General features: G+C 47.7%; 1 protein-coding gene across 1 annotated transcript; it reads right to left on the reverse strand.

Moving 5' to 3' along the window:
- Positions 1-10,916: 10,916 nt before the first annotated feature.
- On the reverse strand, positions 10,917-16,944 carry LOC141975296 (maestro heat-like repeat-containing protein family member 2B). Its single transcript, XM_074935595.1, has 4 exons — positions 16,827-16,944; positions 15,497-15,651; positions 14,234-14,368; positions 10,917-10,920 (listed from the first exon to the last, which is right to left on the reverse strand). The coding sequence occupies exons 1-4, from the start codon at positions 16,869-16,871 to the stop codon at positions 10,917-10,919; spliced, it is 339 nt and encodes a 112-aa protein (XP_074791696.1). The 5' UTR covers positions 16,872-16,944.
- Between the last annotated feature and the right edge of the window lie 2,268 nt (positions 16,945-19,212).

The raw sequence follows: 19,212 nt of genomic DNA on the forward strand, positions 1-19,212 counted from the left end.
GTCAAATCTCTTCTCGGGGCGGTCCTCTGCAGCCGAAACCCATCGCGATTGGTAGAAGGTGGTGGGAGGAGTTCTTAGAAGGGTCACACGAAGCACTTCCAGACGGGTCACCCCACCCCGGACCTCCCCCCAGTTGGTCAAATCTCCTCTCGGGGTGGTCCCCAGTGGCTCAAACCCCTCCTGATTGGTAGAGGGCAGTGGGAGGAATTCTTAGAGGGGTCACACAAACCACTTCCAGACACATCACCCCACCCCGCAACTCCCCATGATTGGTCAAACCTCCTCTCGGGGTGGTCCCCAGTGGCTCAAACCCCTCCTGATTGGTAGACGGTGGTGGGAGGAATTTTTAGAGGGGTCACACAAACCACTTCCAGACACATCACCCCACCCCGGAACTCCCCATGATTGGTCAAACCTCCTCTCGGGGTGGTCCCCAGTGGCTCAAACCCCTACTGATTGGTAGATGGTGGTGGGAGGTATTCTTAGAGGGGTCACACGAACCACTTCCAGACAGGTCATCCTGCCCTGGAACTCCCCCTGATTGGTCAAATCTTCTCTTGGGGCGTTCCTATCAGGGCAAAACCCATCCCGATTGGTAGAGGACAATGGGAGGAGTTCTTAGAGGGGTCACATGACACACGTTGCTTCCGGTCATTTGTCTGCCTTGACCCTGGAAGTAATACCTCATGGCTTGGGACTTCCAGTGACCGGTGGGCAAGGCTTACGAGGGCCAAGGGTGGGGTTAACGTTTGATTGACGGCAGGGCCCTTATACTACTGGAGCGCCTTGTTCTCTTTGTCTCCCGCTTCATTCCCCAAGCACTCGGCCAGGACAGATGTCATTTAGGACCTCAGTTGCCACCAGCTGGACAGAGGGACTTGGGTCTTTCTTGAGGACCTGGAGAGCTGAAATGACAGAGGACAACATGTTAGTGAACAGACTGTCAAATCACAGCTAAGCGTGATCACAGAATCTTGAAGTACCAGAGCAGAATGATCACATGGTAAAATGTGAAACTGGGCTCAGTCCTTCTATTGGGATGGAAAATACATGAGAGATGAATATGCCTCACTTTTCATATTGTCACCTGTGCCTGAAATAGCTGGAGACTTACTACCTCTGAATACCACGCTACACAAGCTCTCCAATACAAAGAAAGCTTTAGGTTCCTCCATTGGCTCCCTTCCTTGCTCCCAACAAGCGGGGAGACCCTGACTCGACCAGAAGGTCATCCACTCTGCTGTAAATGGAAGAAGGTCCATTGTTTCAATAGCTTCCACTTTTCAGTTTATTTTCCATCTCTAACCCTGGAATTGAACAGAGGCCAGGTCCAAGCTGGTTTGTGCAGGATGCAGGGCACCTACTGGAAGAAAAATTGCTGGTGGGAAATTTGGGGTAGCAGAAAGTGGCTACAATTTCTCCTCACCTGGGGAGACCACAGAGAGCCAATAAAACCCAAAGAGTGGATAGCACTGGCTGCGGAGGGGGCCTTGGCAACCAGGAGACAACCAGGAGATGCACGGACTCATATCACACCCTCTGCAGCTGCCTCCTTCAGGGGAAATTAAAGCTGACTTTCTACTGGGCGAGAGTGAATTTGTCCCTTGATGTGTGGCTGATGCACTTTGCACCAGTGGTATCAGTTACTTTTGCTTGTCAGCTAAATTCCTTTAGAACTCACGGATGAGCAGAACTTCAGCTGTATTTATTACTTACACATCAGCAGATGTTCCAGGTCCAGCCATTTCATATGCTGCCTGTCTGTGTGTTCCAGGATGATGCCTAAATACACAATGGAAAACAAACAACAACCATAAAACCTTCCCTTGTTGAGTGCAAAGTGATATTAGCAGCCCTAGACAGGTCTTTGGCCTCTCCTACTGTTGGCCTAAGGGTGAGCTGTGGGCAAGAGGATGTTAGTGCAGTTTAGAGTCCACACTGAAGAGAATGAGAAAGACTTTTTTTTTTTTTTAAGAATGTTTACACAAAACCCATTTGCTTCCTCTTGCCACTGCTGTCACTTATTGGAGACATACTAAGCTAGTGTCTTGGTCTAGTGGTCTGAGCAAAGGACTGGGGCCAGGAATAAGTGAGTTCTAAGCAGGGATCCCACAAGGTGACTGATAGGTGAGACTTAGGCCACAATGCCTGCCTGTCTCACCTGGGTATGCTTGGGAGAAGAGGGCAGACGGCCAAAGCGGAGGACCCTTTTGCCTCCTTGACAAGGTGGTGTGGCCAGGAACCTGAAACAGCAGGCGCTGAGGGCATGTGGGCTGCATGCCTCCCAATGATGAAGTAGTAGTGAAGAGCACTGAGCAACACTGTGGGTGGGTCTGCACTTTGAGCGAGGGGGATCACTCCCAGTTCAATGGGACAGGCCCACACTAGCTCGCACAGCGCTCACATGCTAAAATTAGAATGTAGCTAAAGCAGCACGAGCAGTGGGAGGAGCTAGCCACCTTGAGAATCGACTTTGGGGTTTGGATGGGACATACTTGGGGTGGTTAAACCTCCTGCTGCTCCTGCCATCGCAGCTACTCTCTATTTTTAGCACTCAGGGCTAGTGCGGGTATGTCTCATCAAGCTGGGAATTAGACCCCCAGCTCCAAGTGTAAACATGCCCTATGAGACAGTGTCCCAGCCTCTACTTCTAAATGACTGCACCGTGCTTTCCCTGCAACAATCCCAAAGCACTTTATAGCAAGTCATGATTTCCTCCGACCACCACACTGGAGAGGTAGGGATATTAACCTCCCCATTTATGTATGGGAAGCTGAGGCACAGAAAGATTAATGGCAGCTCAGTGCTGCACAGTGGGATTTTTTTTTCTCTCTCCCTCAATGGGAATACCAAAAGGGACACTGGGCATCATCTCTCACCAGCTAACTTGGCTGCAACTGCCCGGATTTCTTCCCAGCTGCTAAAGAAGTACGTGATGGCGCTTTTGTACAAGTTCTCCAGCAGCTCGGCATTCTCTTTGGCCTAGAGGAAATCAGGGACACATGAGCTCTCTCTGGCTAGAAGTGCCCTTTGACTGCCAGCACATGCTTTTACGAGCCACAGGTAAATCAGAGAAAGAACAGGTGACTGGGTGGACGTGGGAAAAATGGGGATCTGTGGCAGATTTACATTTCCCGTCACCCTCAGTCATATATCCCACTCTGACCATTATTTCCATTACCCATCACACATCCCCCCCACACCTCTACACCACCACACGCCACTCCAGTCAAGAATCTCAGACACTTCAACAGCTCACTCACAAGGTGTCTGCAAATGTCCATCTGGAGCTCTTCAGGCTTCAGCTCGGCTGTGCCATCAAGGTATTGATTCACGGCAGTTTGGAACCTCTTCAGTCCCAAAAACGGGACACAGAGGTGAAACGTAGCTCTGCATTCCTGAAAAAAAGAAAGCGTGTCACACCATTTAATTGTTCCCTACTGAGTGCTTTGGTCATTCAAAGGGAACTCATCTGCTTGACTGCTCATTTATTCCAGGATAAAAAGGGATTCATCTGGATGTAATTGGCAGAAAACATGCAGGAATGACTAATAGAGGGGAGAGCTTCCACTGCAACCTGGAGGTAGCATCAATGTCTTTTTGGAACAGATCTACCTATGAAAGCTGCTTCACCAGGTCTCTCTTCTGTTCTGGAGAAGCAGGGGCCTGGGGTGCAGAGACAGACAGGAATAGAGAGCTGTCGGGCTCAGACCCATGACCTATCCTGGATTCTGGTGAGGCAGCCATGGAGCAACCTGGCGGGAACTGACTCAGCAGGAGGGCAATGAACTGAGGGGAGAATTTGGGCCTCCACAGCAGGCAGGAATAGCAGAGCTCCCCTGGCATTGGGAGGAAGATTCCTTTGGCTTAGTAAATAAGTCACTCTCGGTCTTACCACTGAAACCCTGGGGTTCGGGTCTTGCAGGTGCAGCAGAAGTGTGACCCAGCTCTGTCTAACCTGCTCGGCAAAATAGCCCTTCCATTTTCTTTTGGTCAGGCGGGCCAGGATGCCAAACAGGACAAAGGACAATAAACGAAGAGCATCGTCCTCCTACAGCCAAGAAAGCCCCACAAGTTAGTAACTAAGGGACAATCACATCACGTACTTCGCACAGCCATCTCTTCTATGCTAAAGTCGAGGGATTCCAACTACAGCTAGTCGGAAACACTTTCATGAACTAATTTTTGATTCGAATTTCCTGATTCATCAAACTATTTTAGCGACAGTTCCATTTGGATGAAATTCCTCCAGAAGCCAGGCAGGGGTCCTTCGAAACCTGCCTGCTGTCTAGCCAGTGCACCCATTCAGCTCCTTGGAAGCCCATCTAGCAGGCTGACTGGGATCGTGGGCTTCCAAACCCCCAGCGTCTGGGACCCCGGCTCTCAAATTGGCAACTCCCTGGCACTTCTAGCTCCCACAGTTTCCTGGGTTCCCAGCACCGGGATAGTCTGAGAGCAGACTGCCCGGACCCAAGGCTTTCAATAGAGCTCGGCTGAGAATAGTCATTCTGTTTCACAAAGAGTTTTGAAGTTTGGGGAGAGGGATTCCCACAAATAGGAACAAAATCAAAATTTGAAATCTCAAAATTCTCTGCAAAACGGAATCATTCCAACCCTCTCACATAAAAATGGTATAGAGCAGGCCCAACACTCTCTATTGTACCTTGGAACCCCCTTTTCATGGTTATCTAGCTACCTAATCTAGTATTCAGACTTTCTTTGAGGTTCTCAGTGGCAAGAAAGAAGAACAAAAGGGGGAGACTGTGGGAGCAGGGGTGTCATCTCCATCCTCCTAATGTTCTCCTCCTCCGTAAAACACCTGTCTTCCCTGGGGCCGAAACATCTCTTCACTCTGACATGAGCAATGCCCAGGGAGTAAATGGAGTCTAATCAAGATCGGTTGAACTGGGGCTGGAGAGTTCTGGTCACATACGTTGTCAAAGTAGGTCCGGATCTGTTGGGTGAGGTCTCTGAAGGAAGAACCTATGTCCTTCTCTTTCAGCTCCTTCAGGACTTTGGCCACTGCTTTCATGCTCTCGCCAATGACTTCAGAACTGAAAGGGTCACTTAAGGCCCTGATCAGTATGACCATAAGAAACTTCTTGTGCTTTTTCACCTGGACAAACATACGACATTAAAGAACACTTATCACTGATCACACTTCTAATACGTTTTCTTTAGCAGTTATGAAGCTGTGGGAATTTCATCTCCCCCTCCCACCCCCCCGGAGACCTATAGCTATATTTCAGACCAGGTTCCAGCTACAATGAGCCAAACTCGGGGCCATAATACACCTGTGTCATCCTATTATTAGATTCCTAGTTACTTAGATTCCAAGGCCAAAAGGAACCCTTGTGATTATCCAGTCTGACCTCCTGCATAACATTGAACTTCCCCGAAATAGTCTCTGTTGGAACTAGAGTGTATCTTTTAGAAAAACGTTCAATCTTGATTTTAAAATTGCTAGTGACAGAGAATCCACTACAACCCTTGGTAAATTGTTCCAATGGTTAATTAAAATTACCATTAAAAATCAATGCCTTATTACCAGTCTGAATTAGTCTAGCTTCATTTTCCCCCATTGAATCTTCTTATCCCTTTGTTTGCTAATGGGAAGAACCCATTCTCAAAATGTGCTCCCCATGTGAGTAGTTCTAGACTGTCCTCAAGTCACTCCTTAACCTTCTCTTTGTAAAGCTAAATAGATTGAGCTCCTTGAGTCTATCACTAGAGGTATCTTTTCCAATCCTTTGAGAATTCTTGGGACTCTTCTCTGAATCCTCTCTAATTTATCAGCATCCTTCTTGAATTGTGGACACCTGATCTGGACACAGCATTCCAGCAGTGCTCACATGAGTGTCATATTCAGAGGGAAAAGAACTTCTTTACTCTTAGTCAAGATTCCTCTCTTTATGCCTCTAAGGATCATTTCAGCCCTTTTGGCCACAACTTCGCATTGGGACACCTTATGTTCAACTGATTCTCTGCCATGACTCAAGTGGTTTTCAGCATCATTGCTTCTTGGGATAGAGTCTCTCATCCTGTAAGTATGGCCTGCATTTTTTGTTCCTAGATGGAGACATTTACACATGGTCATATAAAAGTGCACAGATTGTTTGCTTATGCCCAGCTTAGCAAAGGATATAGCTTGCTCTGTATTGACTGCAAAGAGGTTAATAGTTGCAAAGGGAAATAGTTGCAAAGGGAAATGCAAAGGGAAATAGTTGTTCGGAGTTTACAGAGGCTGCACACAATGCACGAGGCCAAATTCTGCTCTCTCACATACCCGAGGTATGTGAGAGAGCAGAATTTGGCCTCGTGCATTGTGTGCAGCCTCTGTAAACTCCGAACAACTATTTCCCTTGGTTTCTCTAGTTATGCTGCATTCTAGTCAGTATTCTCTCTTACCTTCTCAGGCGCCCCATAGACTAAATTTCCCAGGCCTCTTACAGCCATCTGCCGGACAATGCTGTTCCTATCATGGGACTTTTCTTCCAAGATGTGTAAGACTGGCTTAAGGAACTTCTTCTCCCTGAGCATGGGATCACTCATTAGCTGAAAGAAAATCAACCTGTCCATTAGCCCCAATATGATCGTTAAGATTGGGAATAGAATTTGAGCCGACATGTCATACACTAAAAACAACAAGGAGTCCTCCTACAGCCCCAGTCTTGAGGATACAGACAAATATGGCTACCCCTCTGATACTTGGCACATAATACACTGTCACTTTAGTATTCCACACAAATGAGAAAGGTCTACAAAACATGGAGCTTTCCTTTTGGGCACTAAAATAGGGATCCACTCACCTCTTGAGAGCCTCTTAGTGGCTGGGTATGGTATCACAGTCCTTTTCTCACCCCTGGTGCACCCTGCCAGCCGTCCTCAGTGAGTCTTCTGTGGCTCAGGCCTCTGGCTGAGTCCCAAAGTCCAAATGAACCCCTTCTGGGGTAGTCCAGAACAGTCCCATTGCCCTCACTAGGGTCTCCAGCCCCAACTCTGGGTCCTTTACATTCTGCCCTTTGTTCAAGCTCTCCATTAGCATTGTCCCCTCCATGGGGCTTATGCCACTGTCGGTGGTAGGGGAACCTGGGCCTGCCCCTAACTCTGGGTTCCAAACCATGGATCCTATAAACAGGAGCTAGGCACTGCTTGATTTCAGTTCATTGTCGCTTCTTCCTAACGGCCACTTTTAGCTTCACCCTCACCTCAGGGTTAAAGTTCTTCGGGACTCTCTTCCTGAAAACCCAGCTTAAGTAAAGGCTGCCAGAATCAAACTCTGGCTGTCCCCTGAATTTCTGTGGCCAGAGAGCAGCACCCTTTCTTGCCCCTCCAGTTCCTGCCAGGAACTGACCTGCTAAAGCCCTTCAGCTCCTTTTAGCCGAGCCTGATGGGCTCGGATTGGCTGCTTTCATGAGGCCTCTCTAGACAGACCCAGATTGGGGGCTCTTTTCCTGGGGCAGGGTGTAGTAGGACCACGGGGCCTCTTGTAAGGAGCCTTAAAGCCCAGGTACAGCCCATCACAGGCACAGAGAGGTTGTTTTTCTTAGAACCAGATAAGCCCCGAAGATAGTTGCTTAGCATAAGTGGGAAATATGATGCAGATGTTGGAGGAAGACTGTGGAAAGGGAGGATGCTCCAGCAGGTATCCCCACACTAGCCTAGGACTTAGGAGACCCAGGTTCCATTTCCTGCTCCCTCAAAGACTTCCTGTGTGACCTTGGGCAAGTCACTTAGCCCTTCTGTGCATCAGTTCCCTGCCTGTAAAATAGGAAACATAGTGCTTCCCTACCTCGCAGGAGTGTGGTGGGGATACAGACATTAAAGAGTTTGGAGGTCCTCAGATACTAGAGTAATGAGAACCTAAGATAGACATTAATGTAGTTGTAGGTTGCTTGGTTGGTAGTATTAGGACGCTCGGTTCATTCAGAAGATGTGCTGAGCTAAACCAAAATCAGGAGCTGTTGGTTAGGATCAGCACTAGGACTTGGCAGAAGAGGTCCACTCATCCAAACTCTGTCCGTATCTCTCTCAGCCAGCACCTGTGGTTGTGTAGCTAGTATAGGCAATGATGGTAATAAAAACCACAGAGAGAGAAGGACTCAGAAAGGTATCGTGAAGTTCCTGGTGAGGTTTCCATATAAAGGAGGAGCTATTCTACTGTCTAAAATGACAATTACTCCTATGAACTGAACTGTACAACTCCCGAAAGAAAGGCAGACAAGAGTCTAATGGTGAAACTGCTCTTCAGAGCCCTGTGTCTTACCTGGGCAAGGAAAGCTGTGCTGGTGACTCGGTGGTTTTCTGAGGGGGAATTCACCCAGGGGAGGAGACTCTGTATGATCTCAGGTGTTATGAGTCCAGATCTTAGCAGAAGACTGGAAGACAAAAGAAACCGCTCATGGGCTAGATTGCACACTTCAAAAACTCAGCTGCTCTGAGCATACAGCTCTGATAGCTCGGAGTGGGAGCTGTGTGTTTCCACCCAGGACACCCCCGCACCCACCGCCCACAAAGCTATAAACGGGAGGTTCCCTCTCAGCCACTCTATTGGCTACTGATTCCCAAGGATAAAATGATGCCTCCTAGATCTCTTACCTCACCAGCAGACACACTCCCTCATGGTGAGTCTTGGGGTTTTCCACAAGAGTCCAAGTCCTCTGCTTCCTGAGCGCTCTCACCAGTCTCTCATTCCCACCCTTGAAAAGCACAGATTCTAATGCTTTGATAGAAAGCCTGGGGAAAGAGAGGCACAGAACTGCAGCAATCAGGAGGAAGGTGCAGCTTGAACAGAGAGTCAGGAAGCTCCAGTTACTTCTCAGGTCTGCTGTTCAATCGGCAGTTCATCCATTGGCAACGTCCTGGACACCAGTGTCCCTGGAAGGACTTGATGCTGGGAGGTAAGTTTCAGTCTCATACATCTCATAGGACTAGTTTTGCTAGGGACAAAATTTTGCAGTCCTTTTTCTCTTTCTGCAAGGAGTATGGGCACTAGCAGAGTACAGTGATATGGAAAAGATACATGATCAGGACCCAGAAACAGGGGGCATAGAGTGTGGTGATCACTAATGGACATTTTGGGGTCATATCTCCAGATATGAGGTGACAGAGTGCTGAGGGTTTGCACTTGAGTCAGCACTCTGGTCACTATTTGTACTAATTCGGTTCCTCACAGAAGTCCTAATTGGATAGAGGTGTACCTGATTACGAGGTCAGATTGGGGCTAGTGAGTCAAGGAACCAATCATTCCATTAACAGGGAAACTGTATAAAAGGACATGGGCAGGAGCCCTTTGAGGGGAACAGACAGAGAAAGAAACTTGGGTGACCAGATGGAGCGATATTTGGGGCTTTATCTTATACACGTGCCTATTCCCTCCCCCCCCCGCCGCCCCACCCCCGTCCTGATTTTTCACACTTGCTGTCTGGTCACCCTAAGAGAAACAGAAAGACAAAAAGCTAGGAGAGCCTGACAAAGTGAGGTCTCTGAGTGGAAACACCTTACCCCCCACCTGACTTTTGGAGAAGAGTTTAGAAAGTTGAGATACAATATAAAGGTGCTATGTATTGGTAGGGGGATTAAATAGACTATACGTTAGTGTTTACAAGCAAAAAAGTCTCAACACAATCTGTGTTTGTGGAAGATGTGGGGGTGCAACACCCCTCTCTGTCACAGCTGGGGGATCATCAGGGATTTCCCTGTAATCTATGCAAATGGAGAGCCTGTTGGAGAAGCCGGTGTAGAGGTTTGGCAGTCCAGGTGATGGAGGGAACACTGAAATGGGTGATGAAGCAGCAAAGAGAAGTGTAGAACAGGGGTTCTCAACCTTTCCGTTTCTGAGCCTCCCCCCACCCTCAACATGCTAGAAATACTCCATGGCCCAGTTCCAGGCCTCTGCCCTGCCAGGCATCAGATTTTGGGGCTCCTGGCTCCAGATTTTAACCCCACAGGGTGCAGGGACTTGGGGCTTTAGTGCAGGTGCTGGGCTCAAGGCTTCAGCTTTCTGCCCTGAGCCCCAGCTAGTCTAAAGCCAACCCTGCTTGGCAGACCCCCTAAAACCGGCCCGGTTGAGAACTGCTGGTGTAGAACAGTGGTCTCCAAACGTTTTGGCTCACGCACCCCCAGGGTGACCTGCCACAGACGCGCCACCGATGGAAGACCTGCCGCAGGCGGGCCGCCAGAGGGGAGCACCAGCCGTGGACGTGCAGAGCTGCTGCCGAAGGAAAAAAATGGCGGAGTGCAGTCCGGCGGCGCTACTGCTGCCACGCACCCCCCGGGATCATCCCGCGCACCCTAGTTTGGAGACCACTGGTGTAGAAGACCCGACAGACCTTCCAACAATCCCAGCAGGCAGAAAAACAGCTTTTCCTTGCCCGGTAGGTTTAACAGCAAAAGAGTCGGCAGGAATTTATACGGGAGCAAGCCCAGGTCTGGCAACAACTCCTCCAAAGTTTGGTGAGTCCCGTGACAGGAAATGGAAACCAGGCACAGGAGATCAGACTGTAAAATGGGACCTGCGAACAACCCGATGTGTTTTTGGTTACCTTTCAAGGAAGAGCAGTGAGACCTCCTCGGGACAGAACAATGTGGGCCCTTCAACTGACACCCTATTTAACTGGGGAAGCACATATAGGGCTTTTAGTGATGAGCAGGCAAGAGATTATGACATGATTAAGGCAGCCATGCTGGATGAGGTGGGGCCTGTCCACGGAAAAGTACTGCCAGAAATGTAGAGTTGAAAGATGGATTGAGGGATTATGCCTCTGTGCATTTGGACAGAAATTAAAAGATTGGGCCACTCATTGGTAAGGCCAGATACTCAGACTGTGGGGGAGATCATGGACTGCATGGTTCTGGAAGTTTCTTCAGAGTCTCCCTGAGCATACCCGAGTATGGATTCGGTGGCGCCAGCCAGTTCATCTGGACCCCACAGTTCAAGTGAGAGGAATTTGCAGAGGCGGACATTCCCAGAGTGAGTCAGTGGTTTAAGGGACTAGATTTGAGAAGGACCAGAGTGCCTACAGCTGGGAAGGGCAGCAAGAAGAAGAGGGAGGAGCCTCAAGGAACTGTAGTGGGAGCTTGGCCTACGGTGTGCTTCCGACATGGACCTGAAGGACATCTAAAAAGAGACTGTCCGAAAATGGACTGTGGGTTTGCCCAGTTTTGTGGTTGGGACAAGACTCCCAGGCAGGGAAGAAAAAAGAAAGTACCTACCATATCGGTCTGGGTAGGGAGGAGCCACCAAAGGGACTAATGGACACAGCTTCATCCTGTTTGCTAATCAGGCAGGAGTTAGTGAAACCCCACTGGATACTTCCCAGAGGTAGGATCAAAACTGAATACCAGGTCCATGGGGACAATAAATTCTGCCCAATGGCAGAGGTGACTCTGAAAATTAAGGGGAAGTTTAGGCAGAAACATGTAGGGGTAGTGGATGGATTGTCCCACTGCCTTCTACTGGGCATGGACTGGAATCCCTTTCTAACAGGGACACCAAGGCAGGTATGGAGGCCCAGAAGGGTGGAAATAAAACCTGAAGGGCCAGGTAAAGAGGAAATATAGGTAAAGGGGCTGGAGGAACCTAGACACGAAAGTATAGACAAGAGGGAGGAGAAAGAAAACAAAGGTTAAGTGTAAAGGTGACTTAAGATCATCCATTGGGGTCAAACAGTCATCAGAGCCCTTACCACCAGGATCTCAGGAGCAGGCATCCCTAGAACACTTTGGAGGGACTCAGAGCAGTCTGTGTCCATGGAAGAGGCCGGGGCACAGCCTACCACCCCGTCACATATAGGTACCTAAAATGGGCCTGCACATGGGCCAACAGCATGAGCAGAATATATACTCGTGTCTGCAGCGCCAGCAATCACATAGCTAGGTACCCATCCATCTGAACAAATTCAAGTTTTGTGGACAAAACTGAGGCACCCATCTTGAAAACCTGACCCACTGTGGCCACTACATAAGATCAGCCTTACTGGGTCAGTTCAATGGTCCATCTAGTCCAGTACACTGTCTTCCAACAGTGGTCTATGCCAGCTTCTTCAGCAGGAATGAACAGAACAGGGCAATCATGAAATGATCCAATCCCTGTTGTCCAGTCTCAGTTTCTGGCGGTCAGAGGCCTAGGGACACCCAGAGCTTGGGGTTGCATCCCTGACCATCTTGCCTAATAGCCATTGATGGACCTGTTCTCCATGAACTTATCTCATTCTTTTTTTTTTTTTTTAAACCCAGTTATACTTTTGGCCTTCACAACACCCCTTGGCAATGAGTTCCACAGGTTGACCGTGTGTTGTGTGAAGTAGTACTTCCTTATGTTTATTTGATACCTGCTGCCCATCCGTGAACAGAGCTGAGATCCTGGTTTCCTAGGAAAATTCAGAGACATTATAAAACCATGAAGTCTGTAATTTGAGCACCTTGTTGGCAGTGAATAAAGAAACACAACAAGAAGAGAAACTAATAATGTTGTGAGATTGGTGGGAAATGTACATGAATGTGCTACCAGAGCTGAAGTCAACTGAGGACTCAGGAATCTTAGTGTTAACTGGCGAGGGGCACAGAGTGGGTGCCGAGGGGCCTGGTACGTACATTCTAGCTCACTAAAAGATTGCCCCATGAGTCTCAAATAAAAGCCCATGTCACCAATATCATTGTGAAACGCATGTACAGATGCTGTGTCAAGAGTCATGGATATGCGTTGAAAATTACATTCTTAGGATCTGTGTCTCGGGACTAGTCACCAGGAAAGGTGACAAAATGGTTTTCTTTCAGGCAAGAAATGTTTATCCATCTCTTTGTTTACATGTACATTAAGCATGTAGGGTTCACATTCAGTTGAGAAGGCCTGTGAGAACTTCAAAGAAAGAAAAGTAGCAGGAAGTAGACAGGGGGTGGGGACCCAATTTTGGGGTACACATCAAAGGTTTGCTCTAGTCTATTTGGGGGACATCTTTCACTTAGGAAGTAGATGGACCGCGAGTTTGCTTCATGAAAGAGGGGTCGCGATCAGGCTTGGTTGAGAACTTTGGGTGAGAAACATCTTTAGACAGGAGGTTAACCTGTTGGTTAAGTTTAGTTTCTAGGAGCAGGATATGATTTCATTTGAAATGTAACCATTTTTTGCTTGCATTCTTAGTCACGGTCACTGGAATCTCTGTTCTTTGAGAATCTCGGTTCTTGTTTTCACTAGAAATATATCTAGGTGCTGTGAGTTTTGCAGTACAGAGTATAAGTATCTAGTGTAGAGTCTAAAGTAGAAGTAATAAACTGGTGTGTCCTGTTCCATTGGGAACAGCAGGCCTGATCATTCTGTGGGAGTTCAGTGGATAAAGGTCTGGACACTCTACGGAATGGTCAGAAGACTCGGGGGTTGGTGTGTGCCTGTCATTAACCTGGCATAGTGGTATATACAGTTTCAGGGAACTGACCCACAGCAGGCACAGACAAGACTTCCTCACTCGAAGGGCATGTGATGGTAAGGTGCCTCGTAACCCTGGGAACTCTTGGGGAGCGTCACACAACTCTACTGGAATTCTCTTTGTTTCTCTCCCTTCCTTCTAATTACTGGCAAGGGTTGCCCTCAGTAAGTTGTAGCCCTCTTCGCAGTTGGCTCGGGCTGCTTCTCGTTGGCAAAGGCAGCTTTTGTCCGAGGGTATGGCTGACCTGCTGCAGGAGAACAGGAAACAACTCTGGGAGCAGTTCCTGCACAGCTTTGCTCGACTGCAGGGCTGACACCACCTCAAAGATGGCACATGTTGCCTGAAAGGAGAGCATGGTAAAAAAGGAGATCTCTTCCCAACGCCATCACACCCTGTCTCCCCTTCTGATATCTGCTGTACTAAATTCTCCCTTCTGCCAGTAACTTGAATGACAGCGAGCAGCTTGCTTAACTCGTGGCTCACTTTCCCACATCTGTACAAATGTGTAATGATCTCCCAAGGCATGCTGTGAGTCCAAAGGAAGATTTGCAAAGAAACCTGTTCCAAAGACTTTCTAATGGCCAGATAGTATTAAGTAAATCAGTAACGTATCTAAAACTGCTGTATTTGTTCCACAGACAGCAGAGCCGGACTCAGGGAAACAGTCCATCAGAGGAGAAGTGCCCACACACCAATATTATACCACACTTCCCGCTTTCCATCAGCAGGATTGTCACAGGGCACAGGAAAGCCTGAAAGACATGTCTGTCATCTAACTTACTGAGAGTGGTTCAGCAGCTGCCAAATGCCTGTCAATTTCTGTCTCTGAGGTGATGCTGCCTTCTGTTCTTGTTGGAGTCTTTATCTTCTCTATTAGGGCTTGTAGGACTTGAGTGGCAAGCAAGGGGTCTCCCCCCAGAGATCTCCACAGATCAGCGGTGTCACTGCAGTTTAACAGAAGTTACAGGTGAGCCCTGGACACTTTTGTGGCTCACACTGAACGCGTCATATTTTAGTAAAGACCAAATGTTCTCCTTGCCTATGATGAGAGAGTTTGGAGTCCTGTCCTCCTTTAACGTTCCTCGTGTTTAAATATTGCGTTTCCAGTTACAGAACTAAGTTAAGTGACCTAGTCTTCTTGCAGCCTAACCATTAATACTAGACTTCAGAAGGACAGGACACAGAGCGCCAACCTCACTTCCTGTTTGCTCCACTTCCCAGTCAATATGGAATCATGAGCATGTGGCTCCCAAAGAGCTAGGGTTTGGAAGGCAAGTGGATGAAAGAAAAGCCAGATTCCTACTCGATGGACATACAACTATGAGAACATGGCCATCCTAGGTCCCCTTCACAAATGGTGTCCCTACCCTCTGTTTGCCAGAAGCTGGGACTGGGCAACAGGGGATGGATCACTTGACAATGACCTGTTGTGTTCATTTCCTCTGGGGCATGTGGCACTGGTCACGGTCGCAAGACAGACTACTGGCCTAGATGGCCTTTTGGTCTGACCCAGTATGGCCGTTCTTATGATCTTAGATTCCAGCACTGATCACTGATAACTCAGTTAGGGATCTTTAAATGAAATGATGGATCTGCTTCCAGTCCACTTTTAAGTACCAAGGGTGGCAATTCTGCTCTGGCGGCCACACCCTCACTGATGCCAAGCAGAGGTCTGATGATAATATTGGCCCTAGTCTTTGCAATCAGCCAGGGATTTGCACCTGAAGCTGTCATGCTACCAGGAAACCAACAGCCACTGCTCATTTCCGGAGTGAGCTCAATTCAGGTGTCTAGAAAGGTAGATGTTTCCAACAATACACTCCAGTTATACCAGTAAAAATAGGTCTTTAGGATGTCAAAGCAGCTATTAATGAATGGAAACAGGATGACACTTAATTTCTCTCCGCACCCCACCTTAACATGTTCTTGGACCTTCCTGCAGAAAGAGCCAGGCTATTAACCCTTAGGAATGATCCCAAACTGTCTGCTGCTTAAATGAAGCCCTACATCTCCTAGTAAAGCTGTGGGATCCATGTTTTACCAAGATGAATGCAATAGGTAGCGGTATATACCTGTCCATCGGCAGACCTTTGCTGAGGAGGCTAGAGATCACTGCCTCTTGGTGATGGTGAGCTAAAATGGACACTGCCTCCACCAGGAACTGCCTCAAGCTGCCCTCCTGGATAGTAGGCATGTGGCGATATAGTATAGCCAGGATATCTGGCACCTGGAAGGAACAAAACCAGAAAGAAATGTCCCTTTTTCTTTCTCTCCATTCAGTCTACAGAATCAAAACCTTTCTTTAGCCATTTGCTGCTTTTTTAGAAATGCCTCACTTCAAGAAGCAAATGTTCAAATACGTCTGCGTAACTTGAACCCACACAAATTGCCCACACACGGCTGTAAAAATTAACACTGACACACACATAGACATACCAGGTAATTGAATGTGGTGGTGCCCAGCTATGCATTACATAAACCAGTTCACATGCACAAAAGGCGGCTTTGCTTGCCCAGATTTTGCAGGTGTGATTTAAGCAGCCAAATCTGACCATTTGCCTCGAAGAATGCAGAGCTCATCAACAACCACAAGCACAAAATATGCAAGTGCTTTCAAGACAGTGTGTAAATGCCTGGGACTGTGAACAGGGGACTACCTCTCATATTCATTCCTAGCCCTTCACATCTTCAAAACACTGTGCAAACATGGCAGTTCTGCTGCGAGGGTTCCCTGTCCTGAGGCCTTTCACCAGCCTTGTTAGAAGATTTGTGGAGAGCTCCTTTCATCTAGCTCTAATGCACTGGGCTCCAGAATAAGGCATATAAATAGTGGATCCCAAAGACACTAGAGTTTTCTCCCTCCCTCCTTCTCTTCTTAAAGGGAGGGTAGGTCTACACAGCAAAAAAATCCCACAGCACTGAGTTTCAGAGCTCAGGTCAACCTGGGCCTGTGGGGCTTGCACGATGGGGCTAAAAGTGGAGCTGTTCCTGCTCGGGCTGGAGCCCAGGCTGAGAAACCTGGCAAGAGGGTGGCAATAGCTCAGTGCTCTTTTTAATCCATGTAGCCCTTAGCCATAGGCCTCCTAATACCTGGAGGCCTCCAAGTGCCAGTCATTCTGTCTTCTTGTATTTTCCCCAGAGTCTGTTTTCTCAAGCCTTTCCTGGCTGAATACTGTGGCAACAAGCTAGACCAATAAATAACCAACCATCTTCCTTTTCCCTTGGATTATCTCGGTCTACTGCTGTTGATTCGGCCATTGCCTATCTTAGGGTAGGAACAGAGATGGAATCGACTCTATGTCCGAGGGGGAGAAACAGCAAGATTTTTCTTCCTTACACATGAGGGCAAAGATCAAAAAGCCTAGAGTTTAGGCAGAAAAGCTCTCCAGTTCCCAGTTTTACCTTGTCCAGCATGGCATCTCCACACTCCTTCAGGATGATCTTCATCCACAGTCCAGCTGCCGTGGCACAGGTGGGGCTAGCAGACAGCAGACCACCCAATGTGGCCTCAGTAAACTCAGTGGCCTGTTCGGAGGGAAAGTACTTACTAACAACCTGGGAACAAATCAAAACCAGGAGAGACCGCAATGATGTTTGGCTCTAGCACTTTTAAAAACGGAAAAAAATATATATACCTGCATCAGCAAATGGTGAATTAGCCTCCTGTCTAGCTCGCCATTTGGGATTACAATTCTCTCTCTAGTCTATAGACTACATTTTTGTCTTCTACACTAATGATATCAGGTTAGAGGCAAAGACTCTGTTGCATAGTTAGCACAACATTGTACTGGATATGCAGGAGGTAAGTTTCCCCTTTGTAGTCTCTTACATACACTGCATCTTTTTACAGCACATAGAAGTCAGTCAAGAGAGGCATGCAAACAAATATCGGCGAAGGCAAACCCACAAGGTGACAGAATGAATCCTGGGTGGTTTCTCAGCTTGATGTTCCACTAACACAGTTTTTCTCCTGGATGGCAGGGCCGGCTCCAGGCACCCGTCGAGGAAGCTCGTGCTTGGGGCGGCAGATTGCAAGGGGCGGTGTTCCGGCCAATCTTGGGGCGGCATGGGGGCTCTTTTATTTCATGATTTTTTTGTGCTTCACCGCTCTGGATCAGTGAAAAAGCAAGAGCCGGCCCTGCTGGATAGGTACATGTGTGTGCATCCGCGTGCGCATTTTCATGGGTGTGCAACGTTCTGTGGAATCTGGTTTTTACGTGGCATTCAGAGCACACATCTATGAAAAGCATCTTGCTGGTTACTAGCAACCAACGCCCCGCTCCCACAGCTCGCTCCGAGTACGGAAAGGCATCATGAAAGAGCAAATGTCAAATGAACGGTGCCCGGTCACTCGCACATCCGCACAAGCTTTTTGAGTCAGTTACCCTGGCCATTTTGGAAGATGCCTGAAACAGAGCCTCGGGGTCTGGAGCTGTTAGTGTTTCACGGAGACATCTCAGCTCCTCCTCTGCTGAGCCCAGGTATATGGACTGGCCTGGAGTGGAGAAAAGGAGAAAAAGTACTGTAACGATGAAGGAAACTGAACCCCTACTGCATGGTTCTTCATACGGGAGGATCCATGTGCTATGTTGTCATCAGCATAGCGTAAAATCTTGGCCCCACTGAAGTCAATGGCAAAACTCCTGGTGACTGGAATGGAGTCGGGATTACACCCTGAAATGTCTGAACGTTACCAGTCGTGGTATGTTATTGTGAATGATCCAGGATTGAACAAGCTCTGTGTTCAGCTTGGAGCAGCTTTCTGTGGGTGTCTGGTTTCAGTAGTCTCTCTGCTCTCACTATTTACATCTCAGCTCCTATTCAAGTACAACTCATGCAGGTAGATCAGAGGTTCCAGTTCAGAGGTGAATCCCTCCCCCAAACTCTCCTTGTAAAAGAGACGGGGATAGACAAAAAACTTCAGCAAGAAACCCAGGCTCATCAGTCACTTCTAAACAATGCTGGGATTACTATGTCGTACATTCAAAGGTTGGAGTCCTTTATTCTGTTTCTGAATCACCAACACTGTTTTTAGGACTGATTAAGAATAATTGGAAATAGGATGACCAGGGGTCCTGATTTTATAGGGACAGTCCCCATTTTGGGGTCTTTTTCTTATATAGACTCCTCTTCCCCCCCACCCCCTGTCCCGAGGTTTCACATTTGCTGTCTGGTCACCCTCATTGGAAATGGCCTTAAACGATAACCAAGTTCTATCCTTTAACATCTAACCATTAGGTGAAAAGAATATCCTACTCTTTCACAGAGGGGAAAAATGGCCTCTACTTACTCCAATAGCTCTGAATGCTCATGACAGAGGGCTGCTGGAAGAACTTTTTGTTTACAGAATTATTCCAGGAAACCCCTCCAATCCAGCCAGTGGCAGGGGAAAGAGAATGAAAATGTTTAGTACCAAGGGCTTGTCTCCATGGAGATATTCAAGAAAGCTAATCCACATTCATTTTCAAAATGCATTAGTTAAACTTCATTAAATACCTATGGGGACACACTTATTTAGAATTAAAGTGGCCTTCATTCAGGTTAGTTTCATTCATGGAATTCACTACAATTAATAAGGCCCATTTTAATTCAGAATCCGAGCATCCACACATGTGTTTAATGCCATTTACCTCATGCACTTTAAATGGACACCTTTAGTTCATTTGGATTAACTTTCCTTAGTGTCCCTGTGTAGACAAGCCCGAAGGAATTTAGCACTTATCTACCTGTATGCAGACCATTTATTAGTTGTACAGTTCCCAAACGTGTGCTAGGCTCTTTACACATC

Source organism: Natator depressus, chromosome 20 (assembly GCF_965152275.1).
Source record: "Natator depressus isolate rNatDep1 chromosome 20, rNatDep2.hap1, whole genome shotgun sequence".
NCBI lineage: Eukaryota > Metazoa > Chordata > Testudines > Cheloniidae > Natator > Natator depressus.

Bases quoted from the DNA above. Each gene is read 5' to 3' on its own strand.
- LOC141975296 (XM_074935595.1), bottom strand. From the start codon at position 16,871: ATGAAGATCATCCTGAAGGAGTGTGGAGATGCCATGCTGGACAAG. The intron at 15,652-16,826 runs GTAAAACTGGGA...TGTTCCTTCCAG, and splicing joins GAGATGCCATGCTGGACAAG to GTGCCAGATATCCTGGCTAT. The intron at 14,369-15,496 runs GTATATACCGCT...GTTAAACTGCAG, and splicing joins AAAGGTCTGCCGATGGACAG to TGACACCGCTGATCTGTGGA.